The sequence below is a fragment of the Macaca thibetana genome, chromosome 4 (genome assembly GCF_024542745.1).
Source record: "Macaca thibetana thibetana isolate TM-01 chromosome 4, ASM2454274v1, whole genome shotgun sequence".
Taxonomy (NCBI): Eukaryota; Metazoa; Chordata; class Mammalia; order Primates; family Cercopithecidae; genus Macaca; species Macaca thibetana.
The window spans coordinates 138,010,111-138,036,301 of NC_065581.1; the positions used below are offsets into that span (position 1 = coordinate 138,010,111).

The following is a 26,191-nucleotide window of genomic DNA, read 5'->3' on the forward strand; positions in this document are numbered from 1 at the left end:
GTTGGTGAGAGGGATAATGTATCAAGACAGAGCAGACAGACCCCTTTACAATGAGAGCAGAAGATATGTTGTTTACTGATTCTACTTTCCCACAAAATGCTAATGCTTTTGTAAGTTCCTACTCTTTATTTTCTAGATTAACTCTTTGTTTCTTCCCCTAAACAGGATTATGGAAGACAGGCAAAAAGAAAAAAAAAAGGTTTTTTTTAAAGCAACCATCTATGTCTTTATCAGGTTTCTTTAGCACTTTTATTCTGAAGATATTATCAAGGTGGAAATCAGGGCCTCTGCCCCACATGGATCTCCTTCATTGAATTGTATCTTCATACCTGATTAATGGCATATTTTAGGCAAAAGCACCCAGGCATACTATATTTGACTCTGAATGTGTAGGCCTTCCAGGTTTATTAACTGAACTGGTACGTGACCTTGACAGCTTCCCTAGACTAGAAGCATTCCTAAGGAACCCTAAGCTCTAGTTATTTGGCCTTCTTAGAATGGGACACTTCCCGAATTGAAGGCAGCCATAGGTTGCAGAGAGGAGAGAGGAGGGAGAAAGGGAGAGAGGGAGAAAGCAAGTTCCCTTTGTTGCCTCAGTAAATAGAATGCAGAAGGGAGGGACACATTAAGTCAAGTCTTATCTCAATACGTACTGGGTAAATTGCCTCTCATTCTGAGAAAGTTGTAGAAAGTGTGTCAGGTTATCCTTAACTCATAATACCTAATAGCCTTGTGAGAAAAGTCTGTTCAAATAGTTAAAGTAGGAAGAATACCACTAACCAGACCCTTATAAAATATGTATTATATATAGATATGTAGAATGACTTTGTATTGTCTATTAACCTCATTTTTTTTTTGAGACGGAGTCTCGCTCTGTCACCCAGGCTGGAGTGCAGTGGCTCGGCTTACTGCAAGCTCTGCCTCCTGGGTTCACGCCATTCTCCTGCCTCAGCCTCCTGAATAGCTGGGACTACAGGTGCCCACTACCACGCCCGGCTAATTTTTTGTATTTTTAGTAGAGACGGGGTTTCACCGTGTTAGCCAGGTTGGTCTCGATCTCCTGACCTCTTGATCTGCCCGCCTCGGCCTCCCAAAGTGCTGGGATTACAGGCGTGAGCCACCGTGCCCGGCTATTAACCTCATTTCTTAAAAAGTGTTAATATTTTTATTAGTGATGCAGTAGAGATTATGTTGCATACAAACCCGTTTTGTAAATATGAATAAAACCAGACAAGGAGCTCTTGCCCTCCTTTTCTGAAGAGGAGCAGAGATTCCTTAGCTAGGAGCGATGGAGAAGTTGTGGCTCTTTGGCAAGCTGACCAGAGGCCAGTGAAAGATTATTTGGCTATGCTACCCTCACTTGTAGCTACACCCCTGGGTTTGCATTTTTAAAGAACCCAAGAGTGAAATAGTTCTTCTTTCTCTTTCTTTGAGACAATCTCTCACTCTGTCACGGTGGGTGGAGTGCAGCAATATGATCTCAGCTCACTGCAATTTCTGTCTCCTGGGTTCAAGCTATTCTCCTGCCTTAGCCTCCTGAGTAGCTAGGATTACAGGTGAGTGCCACTACCCCTGGCTAATTTTTGTATTTTTAGTAGAGATAGGGTTTCGCCATGTTGGCCAGGCTGGTCTCGAACTCCTGACCTCAGGTGATCTGCCTACTTTGGTCTCCCAGAGTGCTGGCATTACAGGCGTGAGCCACCACGCCTGGCCTGAAATAGTTCTCTTTTCTTATTTTGTAAATATGGATTTTATCTTTAGTTTAGAAAATGATGACTAGGTACCGTATTACCTATACAGTAATAACCACAATATGTGTCATTAAGTTCCACAAAAATTTAATGTAAAATTCTGTGTTAAGAGCTGTGAGTAAGATGCAGTCCCTGTCCTGACCACCCCTAAAATTCTACAGCTTATCTCATATGTACCTTTCTGTTATGTTTTCTGGTTGTGCATGATTTTTTAAGAAATATCATTACCTTTAATAAGGACCCTTGCTTAGCTGCCAGACTTGTCAACAAAGAAATTTCAGACATCTGTAGGTGGTAATTATTGTCAGTGGCTACTGATGCAATATATAAAGCAGAGTTCTTAAGAAACTAGTTTTGCAACTGGCAGTTTAGGAGACTGGAAGGAAATCCTGGACAGGAAGAAAATATTTCCCGAGAAGTAAATGTAATGTAGCACACATATAGAGAGAGTAAAATGTGTCAGATGAGTTTAAAGAACAACAAAGTAAATAACTGTGGATGACATTATCTAGGTTAAGAAATAGAATATACCCGTCTTCTGAAACTTAACTTTTTCAGCACTGGTTAGGTGACTCAACTGATATTTTTCTTCATTCTTCACATCTGTGTTTCTTTTCTTTCTGGTGAAATGCAATGTAACGTAAATTTCAACTCAGGGAACAAAAGTCATTTGTTATAGAAGTAATATATAGCTGTGAAACACTAGTATTGCACTGTTTCATAACCATAAAAATTCTGGTTACACATATGTAGGATAATTCTGGTTTTATATATGTGTGTATGAGTATATACATTTGATATTTACTTTACTCCCTAGCAGAGCTGGTATGTTGCTTGATTTTGGTTGTACTTCTGCTTAGAATTTTAAAAATTAGAATGAAAGCCAATAAAGCATCATAATTCCATGCACTGATTTAATGTTATTGGATCCATTTGTACCTAAAGAAAATCCTTAGACTACATGATAAAAGTTTACTGGTGGAAAAAAAAAAGATACCCTTTAATGAAGTTAAGATTATACATTAAGTTTAATGGAACTCTCTAGTAGAGCTCAATAAAAGGAGAGACTTTGCTCTATTTTCAATTAGATATTTGAGTTATTTTTGCTTTATGTGTGAGTATTTTGTTTCTCTGACAAAACTGCAAACTTTTAAAGATGTTTTGTTTCTCTCTGAAATAGCTAACAATGGGGTGATCACTAATAGGAATTCAATAAATAGCTGTTGAATTGCTACAGAACTACCTCTCACCAAATGCTCTTAACGTATGCATATGTGTCTATACACTTGGATCCCATTTCTTGACCAGAAAAGTCTACATATGAATGTAAATTTAATGGTCCATATGCCAAGAAACTAATAACTTTTTATTTCTGAGAATGCAGCTAAATGTCTACTTATCTACTTTAAATAATCCAATAAAGAATACCATCCTGTTTTAAAATATTTGTCTTAATTGCTAATCTAGTTACTATGTTTTTAAAATTTTGCCTTTAAAAAAGTAAAGGGAGCTTCAAAACTCATTTTGAATGACATATTTTGGTATATTTTCCTATTTTTCTCACAGACTTTGACCACTGAACTTCGGTCTAAGGGTAGTGAAAGGGGAGGTAAAACAGAAAGAATAGTGGTTGAGTATGGGAGAGTTATGGTTATGAATGGAGATTACAAACATAAACTTAATAATAAATACATCCTACCATGAGAATATAGGTGTTGCTGATGAAAAGAGTCAAACTCTGTAAAATATTTTAAGAGATTTATTCTGAGCCAAATATGAGTGACCATGGCCTGTAACATAGCCCTCAGGTCCTGAGAACATGTGCCCAAGGTGGCTAGGGTACAACTTGGTTTTACATATTTTAGGAAGGCATGAAACATCAATCAAATACATTTAAGAAATATATTGGTTTGGTTCAGAAAGGAGGGACAACTTAAAGTGGGGGTGTAGGTAAATTTAAACTTTAGGTAAATTTAAACTTTCTGGCTATAGGTAAATTTAAACTTTCTGGTTGACAGTTGGTTGAATTTGTCTAAAGATGGGGATCCACAGAAAGGAATGTTCAGGTTAAAGATAAAGGGTTGTGGAGACCAAGTTTTTTTGGGGAGAGGAATCTCAGCAGACTTCAGAGAGACAGCAAGTTGTAAAATGTTTCTTATCAGACCTAGAAGGGTGCTTGGCTCTTAGTTGATTATCTCCTGGATCTGGAAAGAAAGCAAGGAAAACAGGGGGAAGGAGATGCTCTATATTATGTGGATTTTTCCCATAAGAAACTTTGCAGGGCAATTTCAAGGTATGGCAAGGAAATATATTTAGGAGTTAAATATTTTCTTGTTGTCTCATAATGTTATGCCAGAGTCAGATTGAAAAGTAAGTCACAATATATAGGGTCAAATAAAACCCATCTGATGAGAATTTATCATTTGTAGGGCATGAGTCCCCAGACCCCTTAGGTGGGAATTTGGGCAAGATTAAAAAATCAGAGCTTAGTCCTCAGTGTGAATAACCAATTTGTTTCAAGCCACATTGCTTGACATTTCTCAATAATGTCTGAAATTTTTAGTTTAGGTTTCTTCCACTAGCTAAGAGATTTTGAGGTAACTTGATATTTACATTTGAGTGATAACTTAGTGTCTAAAATCCCTGGTGTTTTTTTCATAACCACTTCGTACTTTGTAATTGGTAACAACATTTTATTTATAAGACTTTTCCCCCCTTCTGTTTTCCATAGACCTGAATTTTCTATGCTTATCACTTTATTTCTCCTTCAGGGTGAAATATTTAAAAATACACTTCTGTGTGCCTTAGAGCAAGAAAACTCTCAACAAAAGAATTTGTCCTTGCCCAGGAAAGTTTTGCTTTCCAGTTAAAGAGAGATAGTTTATTTGACCAGGATAGCTCATTTTCTAATAATGGTAGATAACTAATGGTAATAATTTCAGAAATACTTCCTTTCCATAGACAGAACTTTTATTTCCCTCTGGGAAAGCAGGGAAATAGGTCTTTGAACCAGACTGCAGTTTTGGGTAATGGAGCTATATAAGGGAAAGAGATAAGTTAAATATGGGGAATAATATTCAGTGAATTAAAATCATATTTGCAGGAACATTATTCAAATGAATCATTTGTTTAAAATTAAATAATTTATTATTTAAGTATATGGCAGTAATTTTTGGCATTTAAAAATTTTGTTTAGTTTCACAGTATCCTCTCATTCTTCTGCATGCTCAGTAATTTTATATAGTACTGGTAAAGTACCTATTATTGCACTAAATTAGGTGGTGAGAACATCTGTGATGTAAGCTTTCATTCTGCCTTTATTGTGTCAGTAAACATTTCCATGTTCTAATTAGATTCTTTTATTTTGAAGTTTATTTTAAAAATCTTGCAAGGTCCCTTGAGTTAACTGAAAATATCCTGGAATGTTGCAAAATCATGTGTGATCATTGTTCCCACTAGCTTTCTAGTTCTTCAGGAGGCCTTAGATACCTTAAAATCTGTTAATACCATAGAATCAGTTAATATCCTTTTCTAATTTGACAGAACAGGTGATGGGATGGAAGGATGTCACGTAAGTTACACTATATGAGTTTTGGAAAAGGAGTATGGAATTGCCATAGATGAAGACATTAAAGTATTGAAAATACTAAATATTTAGATATTTTGCAACTTGTAACATTTGACTTTCCTTATTAGTTGCTTATTAGTTTTGTATATTACATTGACCCAAACCTTATTAATCACAATTCATTAAGTAGGTCACCCAGTGCTTTCATTATTCTTTATTCGGTAACCATAGCTGTTGGCAACTGGTGACTTTCGGTGGGAGGGAGGATACAAAGAAAGATGATAAGAAATTTGAAATTAAAGGATAGAATAAAATTATGACAGTTAAAAGCAGGTCCCATCAAAGACATGATGGCAAGTTAGAACACCTTTCTTTTCTTGGAAAAACAACATCCAGTTTTTATTCTTAGATATCATTTTTTAAGAAGACAAGCATCTCGCTACTTGTTTTTGTCAATCTAAAATATAGTGTATTAGGTCATGATTTCTCTGAGTTACACTTCAGTCTCCTTGAGGAGATTTAAGAAATGTCTTGGTATCTTCAATATTGTAGTTACAAGCCACCTTAGTTGGTAAAGTTTTGAAATACTGTTCTCAAGTTTTTGAAATATATCTGTTTGAGGAGATTACATCCCACTGTGTGTTCAGATAAGTATTCATTGGAAACACTTTGGTAAAAATGTCACTTGAAGGCCACGTGACTTAAAGTGGAAAGGGGATATTGTATTGTAACCTTTATGAGGCATGTTCTCTGACAGTTTTTGATACCATTTTATAACTCATATAGTAGATACATTTTTAAAGCTATAAAACAAGTTTGTGGCATTCCTTTTGACTGCCTGATGAGTTATTTTTTTTACTTGCCTACATTCTCCCTCATTATCTACTAAGTACCCTTTATGTATTCAGTACTGTAGCCACTAGTGACACAAAGTATGTACCTCAGAATAACTACTCTATAGTCATGCCAAAAGCTAGAAATAATTCAAATGTCTATTAAGATTAGAATAGTTAAACTGTGGTATATTTATATACTATGTGAAAGGAAAATAGACCTCAGGACCCCAAAATCACTAAGCCAAGGGAAAAGTCAAGCTGGGAACTACATCAGGCAAACCTTACTCCTATATTATTCCTAAATAAGATGGCTGAAAAGATAACAGCTACATACCTCCTTCACAATTTGCCCACAAGGAAATTCCTTGTGATCCTCACAATCTTTACCCTAAAACTAACTTCTGTTGAATTTCACTCTGACATTTAAACAGATAGCTTATGTTCATAGGTGCTGGACAGAAAGCCATCCCTCTGGGCTGGGCGTGGTGGCTCACACCTGTAATTCCAGCACTTTGGGAGGCCAAGGTGGGCAGATCACTTGAGGCCAGGAACTGGAGATCAGCCTGTCCAACATGGCGAAACTCTGTCTCTACAAAAAATAGAAAAATTAGCTGGGCATATTGCCACATGCCTGTAGTCCAAGCTACTCGGGAGGCTGAGGCATGAGAATCGCTTCAACCTGGGAAGCTGAGGTTTCAGTGAGTGGAGATGGTGCCACTGCAATACAGCCTATGCGACAAAGGAGAGACTGGCTCAAACACCCCTCCCCTGCCTGCAAAAAGGAAGTCATCCCTCTGCTAACCTCAGACAAATGCACATCTGATTACTTCCTCTGCCCTATTGTTTATGTGAAAATGCAGATTCACTGAGCCAGACTAAACTGCGTATTCAGTAGAAGGCTGATCAGGTACTCAAAAGAATGCAACCTTTTGTCTGTTATCTACCTGTGACCTGGAAGACCTCGCCTACATCTACCTCCTGTCCCCTCCCCACCACCACCCTGCCCCCTAGAAGTTTAGAGTTGTCCTGTCTTAGCTCGGTCAGAACCAGTGTACATCTTACACATATGATGTCCCATGTCTCCTCAAAATGTATAAAAGTAAGTCGTACCCCGACCACCTTGGGCATGTATGGTGAGAACCTCCTGAGTCTGTGTCTTGGGCGCATTCTTAACCTCCGCAAAATAAACTTTCTGAATTGGTTGCGATGAGACCTGTCTCAGATATTTTGTGTTCACAAATAGAATACAGCAATGAGAAGAATGGGCTATTTAGACTCTGATTACACATAACACTAATGGATGTTAATAAAATTGAAACCAGACACACAATATATAATATTCAATTTATATAAAGTTCAAAAGTAGTCTTGTGTATTAGAAGTCAAGAAGTTACTTTTACTTGAGGGTTTTTTTGTTTTTGTTTTTGTTTTTTTGAGAAGGAGTCTTGCTCTGTTGCCCAGGCTGTAGTGCAGTGGTGCGATCTCGGCTCACTGCAAGCTCCACCTCCCGGGTTCACGCCATTCTCCTGCCTCAGCCTCCAAGTAGCTGGGACTACAGGTGCCCACCACCACGCCCAGCTAATTTTTTGTATTTTTAGTAGAGATGGGGTTTCACCGTGTTAGTCAGGATGAGCTTGATCTCTTGACCTCGTGATCCACCAGCCTCGGACTCCCAAAGTGTTGGGATTACAGGCATGAGCCACCGCGCCAGGCCTACTTGAGGGGTTTTGACCGAAAGGCGACACAGAGAATCTTGTGAAGTTCAGGTTATGTTCTGTTTCTTGATTTGGGTGCTATTTACTAGAATGCATTCACCTTGTGAAAATTCATTGAACTGTAACTTATATTTTGTATCCTTTTCTGAATGTAGTCTTGTATCAACAATAATGTTTAAGTAGGGCAAGAAAAGCTTATGGGCAGAGAAGAGATTACTCAGGAGGTGAAAGAATAAGAGGAGAAGAGTGACAGAACCTTGGGGAACAGAAAAACCACACAGACATTTGTATTTCCCTCCCCATTTTTCTTAGGACCCTTTCCAGCCTTTTGCCTGAAAGCTTTGCAGAAAGTAAGAATAATGTTAAGAATAAAATTTCTGTTAGAGAGTGGGATTGCTCTTGTAGCATTTCTGCATAGAGGCTGTTTCCAAAGGGACACTTGGACTCTATTTATTCTTAGATTTTGAAAAAGTTAAGAGTTGGAGAATGAAGAAACATGTGATGCAAAAGACTACCTGGAGGCAGGAGATGGTGCAAAATACAGAGCAGCATTTTTTCTAAGCTTTCCTATTGTATTAGAACACAGTAAATATACTGAAATTATGCAATTGTCTCTCAGTGATATATACTGAAATGATATGCTTTGTGAATTATTTGGTTTGAGAAGGCGGGAAAAATGAAAGGAATTCTGTACTGATCATTTCCTGAAAGAGTGCTTTTAGAAATGGGGAAGTGGCCAGGCGGGGCGGCTGACGGGGCGGCTGACGCCTATAATCCCAAGCACTTTGGGAGGCCAAGGTGGGTGGATCATTTGAGGTCAGGAGTTCGAGACTGGCCTGGCCAGCATGGTGAAATCCTGCCTCTACTAAAAATACAAACATTAGCCTGGCATGGTCGTGGGCACCTGTAGTCTCAGGTAATTAGGAGGCTGAGATATGATAATCATTTGAAGCCAGGAGGCAGAGGTTGCAGTGAGCTGAGAGAGTTCCACTATACTCCAGCCTGGGCAACAGGGTGAAACTCTGTCTCAAAAAAAAGAGAAAGAAAGAAATGGGAAGTACTCCCAGTTCCACAGAAGGGTCCATTACTACAGCCTATTAACACATAATGAGTGCCTATTCATCTGTACTACTGCATACTTATTTCTCTTTTCCAGAAATGGCAAAAAGTCTTTTGAAGACATCCTCTCTGTCTGGAAGGACAAAATTGCTACATCAAACAGGATTGTCACTTTATAGTACATCCCATGGATTTTATGAGGAAGAAGTGAAAAAAAAACTTCAGCAGTTTCCTGGTGGATCCATTGACCTTCAGAAAGAAGACAGTGGCATTGGCATTCTTACTCTGAACAATCCAAGTAAAATGAATGCCTTCTCAGGTATTAGGGATCTTTTTATTCCTGAAGAATGACACTAAATCTAACCCGTTATCACATATTTTTTTATCCTTGCTCTGGTGACAGAATGTTTTAAAGTCCTGGTACTCTTGGTAGAACATGAAAAAAATAACAAAAACAACAACTCTGTAATATGAACCAGAAACACTTTAAGTAATTTTTAGTAATTATGGATATTTGAATGCTTTCAGAAAATTCATTAATACAGATAATAATAAAAAGGAAACCTAAATTAATCTTGATTATATTTTCCATTGAAATTCATTAACTGTTTAATAACTTCTTTGTTTTCAGCTAATTCTTCTAGGAAACAAGGAGGAAGAGGTTTCAAAGAGTTCCTGAAACTAAAGAGAAAAGCCTGTTAATGAAAAGAATTATTTAGCTTAATTTTTTTCTATGAATTGAGATAAAATCAGTGTTAGTTTTTAACCTTTTAATTCAATGGTTACAGAAGAAAAACGGCACTTGTCTAGCTGTGGACTCTTCCCTAACTCTTAGATGCTAGTGAATGCCTTCTATTTTCTAGTCAACACTCTTAGCACATAAGAATTTTATATTTAAGAGAACTGAAGATGCAGGACATGTGGTACTTTGTAATTTTTGCTGAAGCTCAAATTTGAATTATGCTACAACTATGTTATGCAACAGCTAATGAGTAGCCTTGTTGAATATTCACCACTCCTATTTTCAAGTTGATTTTACTAATCTCCCCTTTTCAGTTATGCACTTCATGATTATAATCTTTAGTAGCATTTGAAATTTGGGGCTTAGAAAATCTCACAAAATTTTCATATATCTACTTTATATACAGTCGTACTATAGACATAATTCAATAGTCTGTAAACTTTTTGTAAATTACCAGTGGTGAGTCTTTAAACCCAAGATGACTTTTCTCTCCACTTATCAGAATTCAGAGAGATTTCTCTGTACCATTGCTGACCAATGGAAACATAATATAAGAAACAAAGGTGAGCCACATGCGCAATTTTAAATATTCGAGTCGCCATAGTTTAAAAAAATAAAAAAAGGTAAAATTAATTTTAACAATTCACTTACAACTCAGTATATCCAAAATATTTTTTCAATATGTCACTAATCTAATAATTATGAGGTATTTTTCTTTTTATTTTCACACTAAGTCTCTGAAATCCGATATTTATTTTATACTTACGACACATCTCAATTTGGACTAGCCACATATCAAGTGCTCAATATATACAGGTGACTATTGACTACCTTATGAGACTCTGTAGTTCTATATGTTCTGTTGGTTTAGGGAGTAAAAACCAATTTAATACTAGTCCAGGAAAAATAGAAATTGAAAGGTAAAATTTCTCTAGAAGGTTAAATTTGGATCAATAGTGATGATTTGTTTCTGAAAAGTTACAAATAATTTTTCATTCAATTAGAAACAAATATTATTTTGATACATAATATATAAAACTAATAAAAGGAGTCGTGCTTTGATTTGGGTAATGATATTTGGTGAAGTTGGATTGAGACAGGATGAATGAGCACTCAGGGCCCTTGTTTAAAAATCATTCAGTTAGATATTCTTTAAGGTCTCTTCCATCTTTTGAGGTTTACTTTGCGAAGTTGCAAAGATTAGTTTAATAGTAAACTACTGGTATGGATTTTTCTTATTCTCATAGCCAGCGTTTCAGCATCGTAGGAAAGGGTTAAAAAAAATCAGCACCATAGGAAAGGTTTTAAAACAAAGGCCAGCATTGTTTATTTATTTAACTATTTTTATTTTATTTATTTATTTATTTTTGAGACGGAGTCTGGCTCTGTCACCCAGCCTGGAGTGCAGTGGTGCGATCTCGGCTCACTGCTAGCTCTGCCTCCCAGGTTCATGCCATTCTTCTGCCTCAGCCTCCCAAGTAGCTGGGACTACAGGTGCCTGCCACCACGCCTGGCTAGTTTTTTAATATTTTTGGTAGAGATGGGGTTTCACCATGTTAGCCAGGATGGTCTCGATCTCCTGACCTCGTGATCCGCCTGCCTCCACCTCCAAAGTGCTGTGATTACAGGTGTGAGCCACCGCACCTGATCTGTTTTTAAGAAGCTTAAATATTATGAATGATTAAAGATGCATATTAACCTATACAGATTTATTCTTATACTAAAAGTGTGGGTTTCTTCTTTCCCTTACTAGACTGTAAATCACTTGAAACAAAAGAATGATATTTCTGAAGCATCTAGGACATCCTTGGAAAGGGTTACAGTTTTAAATGCAGTCATTTGTTGCTTTGTGATGGGGATACATTCTAAGAAATACGTTAGGTGATTTTGTCATTGTGTGAACATTATAGGGTGTACTTACACCCATAACCTATTACATACCTATACCATATGAAATAGCTTGCTGCTCCTAGGCTACAAACCTATTCAGTGTGTTACTTCCCGAATACTATAGGCAGCTGTAATACAAACATGTGAATAATGTGTTGTACTACATTACAATGACTATGATGGTTACTAGGTGATAGTAATTTTTTAGCTCTGTTTTAATCTTGGAACCACCATAGTATATGTGATATATTGTTGATGCATGACTGTAGGTCATAATTAGCCATAAGAAAGAATAGCTACGTTAGTCATTTGTGAGTTAGTACCATTAATATAACATTTATTGTGGAACCACCTCACTCCTGGTTACTTCAGAAAATGGCAAAGAAAATAAGTTTTTGACATTGTGGGATTTATATTCCAAAGAAGTGTACATAATTTAATGGGGCCATGTTTTGGAACCTTGTGGTACTAATTTTTTGCCAGTTTTTAACCCTCTGTTATGATCTTTATACATTGGCTTCTAAAAGCATTGCCTAGGCAGAGGAAAATAAAACTAGTCATGTTGAAAACCGTGAACTGTATGAACTTGGAAGATCACCAAAGATAAGCATATCTAAAAGTTATTGATTAGATCTTAAAATGCCAGTCCCAGCTGTTCCTGTGTTAAATTTGTCTATTATAAAGAAGCTCTAATAGAACTTTGGAGTGATATCAAGGTAACAATCTATAAATCATAGAATTAATGGTTGGTAGGCCTGTGAAGAACTTCCATCGTATGCCTCAAGCCCCTCAGAGGACAGTTTGTTAACCATAGAGAAAGATGGTATTTATTACTCATTTCCTCAACTAACATCCTATTCTGATGTCAGTAGTATAGGAATTGCACTTTGTTCTGTATACCGTGTGTCCAATGTATCATAAGTCTCACAGTCATGTTATACCCATAAAGCTTTATTGACTGAGACATGTATTGCTGAGAAGTCAGGTCTATGTCTTGTCTCTACCCTAAGAAATAATTTTTTCTTATTACCATATCATTTTCTTATTCTTAGGACAGCATGGTATATTCTTATTCTTCTACATAATCATATATTTGTGTGATTTCTTAAGATAGATGGAGAGAGAGACATAATAAATTTACACTTACAATGCAGGGCCTGCCATATATATCTCTCCTATATACTCCATAGTGCCAGTGCAGTAGGCATTTGATAGACATTCAGTAAATATTTATAAAATATAGGACCTAAGAGTATGCTTGACACCTTATGATTTATAAATTATTTCTATTTTTCCAGTCACCTTCATATATTTGTGATATCTCTGGCAGGTGTTATGATGCTACAACTTCTGGAAAAAGTAATTGAATTGGAAAATTGGACAGAGGGGAAAGGCCTCATTGTCCGTGGGGCAAAAAATACTTTCTCTTCAGGATCTGATCTGAATGCTGTGAAATCACTAGGAACTCCAGAGGCAAGTGTTATATGAATTATGCATTAGATTCTACATGTTTATTAGACATGTATGACTGTGACATTTATATTTTACTAATGGTTATTATGATGACTTTAATAACTTTCAAAGGATTATAGGGATATTTTGGTTTGTTTTCTTTTTTAGAATTATAGGAGGAACAATATAACAAGCAAATGATTCTGAGGTTTTATTAGTAGTATATCTGCAAAAGGCTCTTGTTAAAAGCTTTGAAATTACTATAATTTCTAGTTTAGCAGAACACTCTCAGTTGTGTTAGATATTTTGGAGGGATTCTCTCTCTCTCTTGCTGTTAATGTTGCTCCAGCCCCCTCAAATGCCCCACTTTGTCTCTTTATTTTTAAGGTGAATTGATTTCTTTTTTAAAAATATTTTTAAGTTTAGAATAATTTTAAATTTACAGAAAAGTTGCACATGGAATACAGAGTTCCTATGCACCCTGCATCCGGTTTCCCCTTTTGTTAACGTCTCATATTCCTGTGGTACATAGATTTGTTGTTACTAATGAACCAATATAGTAGTCTGTTCTCACACTGCTATGAAGATCTACCTGAGACTGGGTAATTTTTGAAGAAAAGACATTTTATTGACTTACAGCTCTGCACGCTATATAGGAAGCATGCCTGGGAGGCCTCAGGAAACTTACAGTTATGGTGCAAAGGAAAGGTGAAGCAAGCACATCTTACCATGGTGGAGCCGGAGGGCGGGGGGAAGTGCCACACATTTTTAAACAACAAGGTCTCATGAGAACTCATTCACTATCACAACAGCAAGGGGGAAATCCACCCCCACAATCCAGTTACCTCCCACCAGGCCCCTCCTTCATCCTTCAACACTGGGAATTACAATTTGACATGAGATTTGGTTGGGGGACACAGAGCCAAACCATATCATCCAACATTGGTACTTTACTATTAATGAAACTCTGCTGTATGATTTCATTTATATATGGAATCTAAAATAGTGAAACTCTGCCTAGCATGGTGGCTCACACCTATAATATGAGTGCTTTCGTAGGCTGAGATGGGAGGATTGCCTGACTGACCAGGAGTTCAACACTAGCCTGGACAACATAGCCAGTCCTTGTCTCTACAAAAAAATAAAAAAATTAGCTGGATTTGCTGGCACATACCTGTAGTCCCAGCTACTTGGGAGGCTGAGGTGGGAAGGCTGCTTGAGTCCAGGAGCTTAAGGCTTCATTGAGCCATGTTGGTGTCACTGCACTCCAGCCTGGGTGACAGAGTGAGACCCTGTCAAAAAAAAAAAAAAGTAAAATTCAGAGAAGCCAAGACTGGAATGGTGATTGTCAGGGGCTTGGTGGTGGGGATGGGCAGGGATTGATGTTGAGTGTTCTTGTTACACATACACACAAAATTAATATTAATAATAATAAAAGGGGTGGGAGGAAACTGGGAGGTAGTGTATATGTCTAGGGCCTTGATGGTGGTGATGGTTTAATGGGTGTATACTTGTCCACAGGCTCATCAAGTTGTATACATTAAATATGTACAGCTTTTTACCTGATAATGATAATTCAACAAAGTAGTTAAAAAAAGAAAAAAGAAACTCCACACTTCGTTCATATTTCAGTACTTTTTCTACTGGTGCCTCTTTTCTGCTTCAGGATCAAATCCGGGATACCACAGTACCTTTAGCTGTCATGTTTCAGATTCCTCTTATCTATGACAGTTTCTCAGGCTTACCTTGTTTTTCATGACCTTGGCAGTTTTGAAGAGTACTAGTTAGATATTCTGCAGAATATCGTTCAAATGGAATTCGGTGTTTTTCTCATATTAGACTGGGGTTGTGGGATTCTGAGAGAAAGACCAGAGGTAAGCTTCTATTTTCATCACATCACATCAAGGGAATATGCTGTCAAGGTGACTTATCACTAATGATGTTAACCTTGGTCACCTGGCCAAGGTAGTGTTTGCCTGGTTACTCTATTTTAAATTTACTTTCCATACTCCACTCCTTGGAAGCAAGTCACTAAGTTTAGTCTACACTCAAGGGGGAAGGGAAAATAAATTCCATCTCCTGGAGGGGGGACATATATGTCCATTATTCTTATGTAAGGGGGATTTGGGTCTTCTCCCCCATTTATTCATATACTTATTTATTCAGTTGTTTATATCAATATGCACTCATGGATATTTATTTTATATTCATTATTCATTTTGTTGCTCAAATTGTTCCAGCTTTGGCCATTGGGAGCCCAAAGACCAAAGGCCCAAAGTCCTGTCTTCCTTTGACACATCCTTTTGTTTTTTGAGTATTCCCTTACTTTCTAGTATTATAAGATACTCCAAGTTAATCTTATATTTTCCCTGCTCCAATTATGTAATGAGTGATTTCTTCAAGGAGTCCTGGTTATGGAAAATGGTAGAGGATGGTGTTAGAAACTAAGATCTAGGTGTTAGGTGTTTCTTTTTTTCAAGTACATTGATATAGCACATTCCTGGGTTAGTTGAGCCTACCTGTGACTATAATAGGATCAAGAAAAGCTCTTAATGCAGAGTGAGACGTCTTGGGTTTAGACATAGGTCTGCTACTCATTGCCACTCAACTAAATGAGAAAGTTGCTCAGCTTCCTCTTAGCCTTAGCTCCATGGGATATATAAAATCTATCTCACTAAAATCTATTGAGGATTGAGTTAGCTATTCTAAAGTGCTTTGTAAGCTAGAGGGAGCTACTATAACATTTTAAATAGGTAATATAAATTAATAATATTAAGATGATAGATCAGCCAAGTGCGGTGGCTCATGCCTGTAATCCCAGCACTTTGGGAGGCCGAGGTGGGCGGATCACGAGGTGAGGAGATCAAGACCATCCTGGCCTACAGAGTGAAACCCTGTCTCTGCAAAAATACAAAAACAAAAAATTAGCTGGGCGTGGTATCAGGCGCCTGTAGTCCCAGCTACTCGGGAGGCTGAGGCAGGAGAATGGTGTGAACCCAGGAGGCAGAGCTTGTAGTGAGCCGAGATCGCGCCACTGCACTCCAGCCTGGGCGACGCAGTAAGACTCCGTCTCAAAAAAAAAAAAAAAACAACAAAAAAAACAAAGATGATAGATCAAATTCAATATCATCACTTTTCTTTTAGCAGTCATATGAAGTTAGTACTTTTGTTATTGTTGTTTATTTGTTTCACTTTTTAAAGATGAGGGTGCAGTAGTGTGAAGGGCTGAAAAAAATGAAGGACAGGAAGATTAGCAATGAACAAAGATGGTCATCATTAAAATCAGCAAGAATTTGAATGCTTTTAAGTGGAAGCTCTTTAGCATCTCATGATAAGAAGTTTTACATGAGGTATGTACATAAAGCACCTAGTTCTGGCACATAGTAAAGTTCAAGAAGTAGTAACAACTTTAAAAATATGCTTTTGAATTACCCTGATAGAGTAAAAATGCTATCATCTTCCTTTATCAATCTTACAAGGAACCTGTTTTTCATGAATTCAGTGCTCCTTCCCCCTCTACCACATCTTCTAGGAGAAAAAAAGAAAGGAAATGAAATTAGAAAGGGAAAAAAGTAAGTAATATTTGTTTCCATTTAATTATAGATGTGGGCTGTAGGTGGGTAATAAAGTTTTCATGATATTATACAAGTCTCATACCACTGTATGTAGTATATGATTATTATTTGCATATGTGAGAAAGAATCTTTCAGATAATCAGAACACTGGCTTTGATAAACTTGGATTTGAAAGCTGGTTTCAATACTTTCTGGCTAAGTGATTAGGCAAGTTACTTAATCTTTCTAAATCTTATTTTCCTAATCTATAAATGAGGATTATTGTAGATATTTTGCTGAGCTATTGTGAGGATTCAAGATAATATATATAAAGTGCCTACTAGAGCTGTATCTGAAAAAGGTAGCTATTATTTTTATTTCAAAGATCTTGAGATTAATAAACATTTTCATTAATGAGATGATGCATAATTTGTAGCACTCCCACTAGACTTAAATTTGTGATGTATCTGAATGGTTATAGCACTAATCTGGAAATTTGAAAAGACAGATTTTTCTCCCCCAAGATCTAATTATTAGCTATGTCACCTGCAAGTCATTCGATTATACAGGTTGAGTATCCCTTATCCAAAATGCTTGGAACTATAAGTATTTCAGATTTTACATTTTTTCGGATTTTGGAGTATTTGCATATGTGTGTATATATATATATATATATAATGAGATATCCTGGGAATGAAACCCAACTCTAAACAAAAAATTCACTTATATTTCATATACACCTTAAACACACAGCCTAAAGGTAATTTTATACAGTGTTTTCAATAATTTTTTACATGAAACAAAGTTTGTGTACATGAGGTCAGCTGTGGAATTTTCCACTTATGGTATCATGTCAGCACTCAAAAACTTAGATTTTGGAGCTTTTAGATTTCAGATTTTCGATTTTGGAGTGTTTAGATTTCAGATTTTCATAGCTCAACCTATATATATGTATTTTTCATCTCTCGAATGGTTGTATCACTGTTCACCTTAGTTCATGAAAGACACTGTTAAAGACAGAATAATATAATAGACTCTTGTGGGTTTGATAGAAGCTGGTTAGGAAAACATCTCTAGTAAGATGAAGGGTTATTTTACTTTCTTATTTTCTTCTAGTTAGAAGGTTGTTTCTGCCTCTTTAGATCATATGGCCACTATTCTTTTTCTCTGTATTTAAAGATGGAAGTGGAAACATGCTCATTGCTTTATATATACATCATTATATATATGTAGTATATATACATCATTGGTCTGGCGTAAGTCATGCAGGAAAACATGGAGAGAGTTTTTATTCCAGCTTCAAATAAGGAATCACTTAGTAAAGTTTATTCTTTCTAGTACCTACATTCTCCAAGTAATCTGCTCTTTTCAACGCCTGAAGTAAATCTTGATTAACAGCTGAGGAGTAGTATTACTGCAAGTGTTTGTCACTTGTTGCTATATGCATCTGCCAGTCTCATCAAGGAAATGTGGAATTGTGAATCTGCTTTACAATGAGTGTGCTTAGAACTCAGATCAGATTCTTATTTTATTTAAAACATTGATCTCATTTTATTTTATTGAGACAGAGTCTTGCTCTGTCGCCCAGACTGGAGTACAGTGGCAGCAATCTCAGCTCACTGCAACCTCCGCCTCCCAGGTTCAAGTGATTCTCCTGCCTCAGCCTCCCAAGTAGCTGGGATTACAGGCATGGGCCACTATGCCCAGCTAATTTTTGTGTTTTTAGTAGAAACAGGTTTTCACCATGTTGGACAGGCTGGTCTCAAACTCCTGACCTCAAGTGATCTGCCCTCCTCCACCTAACAAAGTGCCAGGATTACAGGCATGAACCACCAGGCCTGGCTGGTTTTTTGTTTGTTTGTTTTGAGACGGAGTCTGGCTCTGTCACTCAGGCTGGAGTGCAGTGGTGTGATCTCGGCTCACTGCAATCTCCACCTCCTGGGTTCAAGCAACTTTCCTGCCTCAGCCTCCCAAGTAGCTGGGATTACAGACATCCGCCACCACACCTGGCTAGTTTTTGTATTTTTAGTAGAGACGGGGTTTCACCATTTTGGCCAGGCTGGTCTCAAAACTCCTGACCTCAGGTGATCCACCCTCCTTAGCCTTCCAAAGTGCTAGGATTACAGGCGTGAGCCACTGCACCCAGCCCGACACCTGGCTATTTAAAGCATTTTATAAGGTAGATGAATTCTTTATTATCCTTTTATGAAATCTCTGAAGTCACAGTATAAGAAATATATAGCATAAAAATAAACACTTTGAATATTTATGGATAATTTTAAGAATTGTAACAATACGTGCAAGAATTGTATGTATGTAACAATACATACAAGAATTGCAATAATACATATGGGGTGTGTTTATCACATTATGATATTAAAATTAACAAGAACTAGAAGTAGTTTATGTAAAGTTCCTGATGTTTCCTATAAACTATATTCCTATATACTTGAGAAGGAACTATAAATCTGTGTAAAGCTGAAATTTAAAATGACCTCAGGACTTTTGAGGCTCATACATGTGTTATATATGAGTTACAGCTGCAATATATAATTGCATCTCCCCCTCATGGCTGAAACATTCTGAAACTTACCATGACTTTAAGTTGTAAACAGTTTGTCTGTCAGTGTCTTTGTTGTTACAGATGCATCACTAGCATCTACTTAATTTGGTGAATTTGCTTTCTGAGGATGATGAGATAACTGAAATATATGACAATTTTGGCAACTAGATTATAATTCCTTCTAATTGTAATAAAATGCTTGGAAGTGATTATTAAATGGCTTTTTTATCATAAAAATATAATTATTTTGATGTTTTTGCTATTTGTTCAGTTTTCAAAAGCTTTTTATTAATATAAATTACCAAATATGGGTAAAAGCAGAGACTAATACAGTGAAACCCTCATGTACTCATAAGAGCGTCAAGCCTATCAACATTTTATTATATTTGTTATCTATTATTCCACTTTTTTTTTTAGTGTAACTGATCCCATAAGAAGTCGGTCGCATCTTGGTATGCTTTGTTTATTGTGTAGGAAAAGAGCTCCAACTGTCCCTATTAGGCAGGTAATTCTTGGTTCAGATGGTAGAGGCCAGGAGATCCACTAGGATAACACAAAGATTAACCCTGCTGAAAAGTTATGTATGGGAAAGACAAAGGAATAAAATAGAAAAAAATATATTTAAATATTAAGACTTGGATTTGATGCCACAGATGTCCTGTAGGCTACAAGAAGTTTCCTTTCAGAGGGAATATGTAATCAAAGTGCAGTTATAGGCTTTAGAACGTAGGGAAATAAAACCTGCTTAGTCTGCAATGGATGGGTATAATGCCTCAAGGAAAAGTGTGGCATTTAGAAACCTTTCTATTCTTAATCTGTCTCCTCCTTTGTCCCTTAACTTTCCTTGTTACTTTTCTCCCAATCTATTGTTCCTTAGATCTCTGTTCCTTATATTTCTACAGTGACCTCAAAGTTCTTGTCTAACTTCCTTGTATTTGCTACTACTATTGTACAGTTCCATACCCTGATTAATTTATAGACAATCGGCCAAGCACAGTAGCTCACACCTGTAATCTCAGCACTTTAGGAGGCCGAGGTGGACAGATCACCTGAGGTCAGGAGTTCGAGACCAGCCGGGCTAAAATAGTGAAACCTGTTTCTACTACAAATACAAAAATTACTTGGCCATGATGGCAGGTGCCAGTAATCCCAGCTACTCAGGAGGCTGAGGCAGGAGAATCACTTGAACCCAGGAGGTGGAGGTTGTAGTGAGTCAAGATCATGCCACTGCACTTCAGCCTGGGTGACAGAGCAATACACTAGCTAAAAAAGTAAAAAAAATAAAAAAAAAAAAGACAAGCTATTTCAATTTTCTCTAAACCTTTCCGTGTATTTTGAGGAAATTAATAAATCCATATAATAAACAAGAAAGAGGCTTATTTATGTTTCTAAATAAGATACTTCTACAGGCTGGGCATTTTTCCACTGTAAACATGGCTTAATATGATGTTAATCCTTCCTTTTGGCATTTTGGCTGAGCATTGTTCTTCTTGTCCTTGTTTTATGAGAAGGATCTAGAAGAGTAGGGTTGGATCTCAGGTATCATCCAGATAGCATGAAAATACCACTGTCTGCAGCAACTTTCAAAACCTTGTTTTAGTACTTCTCAGCTTCCAGCTTTTATACATAGAGCAGGTCTAGCTTTTTATTGGTTCCTCACCCACAGCTTACTCTATCACAGGTATCTCTTACTGGCTTGTTTGCTTTCTTCAACCCAGTGAGAGGACAGAGCATTTAACCATTGTGGGTTTAATAACTTTGGGGGACAAATTTAATGAAATCTTTCTTATCTCTAGGGCATGTTGGCCAATACTGCTTAAACTTCTGTTTTATGATACACTTAAAACCAAAACATACTCATTATCTATTGCCAGTATTGTTAGTAATATTAATAATAATGATAGATAACTTTTATTCTCTTACTATATGTCAGACACTGTTCTAACCTCATTTGGTGCTGTAACTTGCTTAATCATTACTAGCTCCCTTAATAAAATAGGTACTACTACTAGCACAATTTGCAGATAAGAGACTGTAGGACAGAGAGGTTAAGCAGGTTGGGCAAAGTCAAACTAATTAGAAAGTGCTAGAGCCCAAATTCAAACCTAGGCAGACTGGCTTTAGAAACTGTTGTTCTAACCGTTTATTTCATATGGCTTCTAATAGACATTTTTAGTGTGTGCCTTTTGTCTTTTGAATGAAAATTATAGTAGTACACAGGCTAATACTTGCTTTACCTTTATTTCTACCAATTCTATATACTTCATGGGAATTTTAAGTAATCTAAATCTAGCAAGAGCAAATATGCATATTAAAATTATTTGATGTAGGTAATAGAACAGGTTTTATTGGAAAGGTTTTTAGCAGAGGATAAACCAGTTCACTTTGAAAACTTTTTAGCTCTTTGTGCCTGTGTTAATTTTCTCATCACTTTGTGAGCTACACTGATCTTCCTGATAACAGCTTTGGATTAGGAAATTCCTTCCACATTGGCTTTTACTTTTTCTTGACTGCATTTGTTTTATAAATCAACATAGTTCTCCATCTAAAATTCATCTAATTTTGTTAAGTTCAACAAACACTATGTGCAAAACATTTTACTAGCATCTGAGGAGGGAGAAGGCATAGTATCACCATCAAGGGACTTACTGTCTAGACCTAGCAAATGCCACGTTCCCTTCTCCTCTCTAAAGCCTCTCTAACTACCCCCATCCCAATTGAAATGAATAATTTCTTCTTTGACACTCTTCTCAGTTTGTTCAAGCACTTTTTATAATACTTATACTTTGATAGTTGTTGTATTTCTGTATCTCTGGCAAAATTATTGAGAACTTATTATTATGTTCTCTAGTCCCCGTCTTGTAAAGATGATGTGTCTGATAATGCATCTAAACACATATTCATACAACACAATTTATAAGTACTATAATTAAGGCACAAAAATAAAAATACTATGGAAACACAAAAGAGAAAATTGTTATTGTGAAATTTAGAAAATCTTGATGGAAAAATATATGATCTGGGCATTCCTTGAAATACGTAAAGAGAAGGACAGCCTACTCCAACTAGTAGGAATGATGAAAGCAAAGACACAGGAGCCACAATAAGTGTAAGATGTTAGAGGGATGACAAATAGTTTGTGTGGTGAAATTAGGATGCTTGGATGAGGGGTATGGTAGTCAAAGTTGATAAGATAGTTTGGAATCAGGTGGTCTTGCCAAGCAGTTCAGGTTGTATTCTATAAGACATCATCATCCTACAGGAAGGATTATTAGGTAGCAGGATGGAAGATTATATTTAAGAGGAAAAAGAAATTAAATACAGAAATCAGTGAGGAAGCAAAGCTGTTGTCTCCGGCCATACCACCCTGAATGCACCCAGTCTTGTCAATCTTGGAAGTTAATCGGTGTCGGGTCTGATTAGTCCTTGGGTGGGAGAAAGCAAAGCCATCTTATTGTACTTATCAAGGCTTGAGTAACACAGGTATGAACTAATGCAACAGCAGCGGAAATATAAAAGAAGGGATCAATATTCGAAATATTTCTAAGGAATATCCAAGGAGAAGTACTTGGTAAATAACTGAGTGTGAGAGAATTGTGAAATAGGAAAGCCAAACATAGTACCAAAATTCTGAGCCTTATTGACCACTAGCTCAGAACTCTTACACTAACTTTTTCCACTAACACAGAACTCTTATGCAATCTTTTACAGAGTTTCTAGGTATATTGTCATCTTTCTAAACATCCTTTAAGTCAAATAGTGCAAATTTTTAAAAAATTTCTCATTTCTTATGGATGAGGAAACTGAATTACATAGTCATGACTTGCTCAAATTCATGTTGTTATTAAGTGGCAGCACTAGGATTCAAACTCAGTTGTTTTACTTTCAGTTGGTTTTGCTGTGCTGAGTTTGAGGTGCTATCAGAATGTGAAAATGTCTAGTAGATTTTAGCACTTTATATGGAAGTAGATGAGACTTCCAAAAAAAAAAAAAAAAGAAAAAGAAATTATAAATAAAGAAGAGAGTAAATCATGGATTGGATTTTTGAAACTGCATGGATTTAGGGGATTAGTTGGATAAGAAGAGCCAAGGAAGAAGACTGGAAAACAACAAACAAAGAAATAAGAGAATCTGGAGTGTAAAATGTTACTAGAATGTGAGAGCAAATATGAGAATGAAGAAACTGATTAAAGAAAAGTACTGTGTGTTATGAAGAGAGAAAAGATGAATAAGGAAAAGTCATTTAATTTGACAAGTAGGAGATTATTAAAAGCTTTTCAGGAGAGATTTTGGGATAAGGCAGAGGGCCAGATTACACTGGATTGAAGAAAGTATGTGAGCTAAAAAAAAGACAAGGCAACGAGTTTGGAGTACTCTTAGGAAATTTGTTTAAGAAAATTATAAGTTGTGGCAATACCAAGATAAAGCCTTAGAAACATTTTTTTAAGAAACCAAAACTTAACATAACTTTTCCCTTCTTTCCCTTCTTCTTTGATAAGTTTATCGTCTTAAGGATAACAGATGGGTATATCTTACGCCTTTCCCCCCATCATTACCCTGAGTAGAACTCCATAGTGATCTAGAGTATGTGATCTGTCACTTATCCCTACATCTTTGCTAATACCTCATGCAAAGCTGAGCTCAAGGAGCCCTAGGATGTCAACAAAGTCAAATACAGCATTATTTGCATTTCAGACAACATCAAAGAGTTTTAAATGGAAACATCATTGTTTAAAAAATACATATTTTTGGCTTCATTACTTTGTAAAAACTTAATTAAAAAAATTTAATGTAATATATTTGCATTATACCTTTGTGTTTCTGCTTATTTTTATTTAAAGGATGGAATGGCCGTATGCATGTTCATGCAAAACACCTTAACAAGATTTATGAGGTAATGCATCCTTCTTTTTAAAACACGATTTCTAAAAGACCAAAAATAGCTTTTTACTATTCCATTATTTGTACTAGTTAAGAAATAATAGCTAATTTTTAAATTACATCTATTCTAATGATGTCCTATTTTTTGTGCTATAGAGGATAATCATTTAATTACATATAAGGATAATCATTTAATGAGGTATATACATATATATTTTAAAAATAAAAGAAATGAAAGATAAGAAGAATTTAAGACATATCCCCTAAAGAGCTCATATAACTAGCTGTATTTAGGAGTAGATATTAGGAAAGTTAAATACTGGTGTTAGAGCAGAATAATAAAGACACTGATCTATATGTGACACATAAAGGTTACCTAACATTCCAAATTAGTAGAATGTGTAGTGAAGTGGTCTGTATCCAGAGATGAGAGAAAGAACTATGGATTGGAAAGTTTTTACAGCTTTCTGAGGAAGATGAATTGACTTTGTACCTAGGTAAAGAAGCAAAGAGGAAAAATTCTTGTTGGCCTGTCAAGGTATGTTTGAGGTTACAAACTGTGACATGTTTTGGCTGATTAGTTTCCTACTTTCACATTCCAAATGTAGACAAATTTAAAATTATGAAAACTAAGGAAATTCTTATTTAAGCAAGGTTATTAATTGTGCACTGCTGTATTTTTGGTACTCATTGTATCTGAGAGTCTAGAGGGAGTAATAGAATCATAACATTACTATTCTAAAATAGTATCTTCATTTTCTTAACCCCTGTTCACCTCCCTTTTCCTATTGCATTTGACTTTTTCTTACATAAATCTGAAAAGTTACTATTTTTTAAAAATAATTCTTTCTACATGGGAGCGGTGTATATTAGGAAATTTTCAATTAATTTAGACCTGCACCTTTGCATTGTAGGTTAGAACCTACAAAAATTCCATACTTGCAAAACTTTTTAGATTTACCTTGTATTCACACACCCCTGCAAAGTGGGTCTTTGCAAACAGGAAAGGTAAAAGATTTATTTTTACCGCAAAATCATGCCTTTATATAGGATTAGTATGTGGATTATTTCAGGCAGCAATGAGTTGATTTTTGAAGGAACCTTCATAACACAGTTTTGGAGCTCTATCTTCTGTAACACATTTCGAACCTTTGGATATAGCCTTGATTTTCCAACTTTTAACCTGATACCAATAAAAATGGACAAAGATGATATCACATGGAATTATTCTGAAGAACCACTGCTGCTGAGAAGTTCCAGGAGCTATAAATTAGACAAAAGCATCCATTTATTTGGGAGTAAGTTACAATATGGCTATAGCCTAAAAATATGTAATGATTCAAGGAGGTATTTTGATGAACTTACATGGCATTTATTGTGAACTACTGTATCTTTAGTATTACACTGTTTTTCTTCTCATGATGTAAAGGTTCAAGCTTCTGCTATCCTTTGATGTGTGTTTGTTTTTATGAAGACTGCAATATTTTGTTTCCACTGCATTTTAAGATTTTTTAAAAATAACATTTGTAAGTGAATATTGAAATTAAAAATTGTAACATCAGTTTTTTCTTCAATATACAGACTTCCTTTAATAAGTGTTGCGCTGGTTCAAGGTTGGGCATTGGGTGGAGGAGCAGAATTTACTACAGCATGTGATTTCAGGTAGGATGAAAATTGCATTAATTTCTTGCACAAATATAATTAACTTGCTCAAATTCATTTTTGTCTTAATATCAATATTTCATATATTCTTAAATAGGATAAACCTATTTTCTTTTTTGAATATTTTCTTTTTGTCAGTCATTAGATAATTTTTATCTAATATAACTTCATGATCACTTCATTATTATGCATTTTCAAAAAATTAACAAAACACAAGGTTTTAAGATTTTGAATAGAGCAAATCCATATTAGCAAAACTCCTGGAAGGAAAGCTAAGGAAATATATGAAACTTTAAAATCCAAAAGAATTATACAAACAAAGTAAGCAACGTTAAAAAAGAAAAATAGAATGCAGAAAGAGAGACTGCTGTAGCTGTTTTCTCACCAATAAAAAGAGATTTTCTGAGATCCCTTTGTCTTCTTTCTGCTGTGATTTATAGCAACTTTGTGGGACTTTTGGGAAGATTAGGGAGTAAAGATAGAGAAAGTTCTTTGGGACCAATAGCTCTTCAGTCCCT

General features: G+C 36.0%; 1 protein-coding gene across 4 annotated transcripts in view; it reads left to right on the plus strand.

The window, feature by feature from the left end:
* ECHDC1 (ethylmalonyl-CoA decarboxylase 1) overlaps positions 1-26,191 on the plus strand; it is a 56,156-nt gene that overhangs the window by 4,242 nt on the left and 25,723 nt on the right. For 2 of the 4 annotated variants that reach the window (XM_050788715.1, XM_050788717.1), the window contains exons 3-6: positions 9,027-9,248; positions 12,892-13,034; positions 23,972-24,024; positions 25,593-25,673. In XM_050788715.1, coding sequence (XP_050644672.1) covers positions 9,027-9,248; positions 12,892-13,034; positions 23,972-24,024; positions 25,593-25,673 — 499 coding nt within the window. Of the gene's footprint in view, positions 1-1,434; positions 1,557-9,026; positions 9,249-12,891; positions 13,035-23,971; positions 24,025-25,592; positions 25,674-26,191 lie in introns of all 4 variants that reach the window. The other 2 variants (XM_050788716.1, XM_050788718.1) reach the window with 2 other exon arrangements.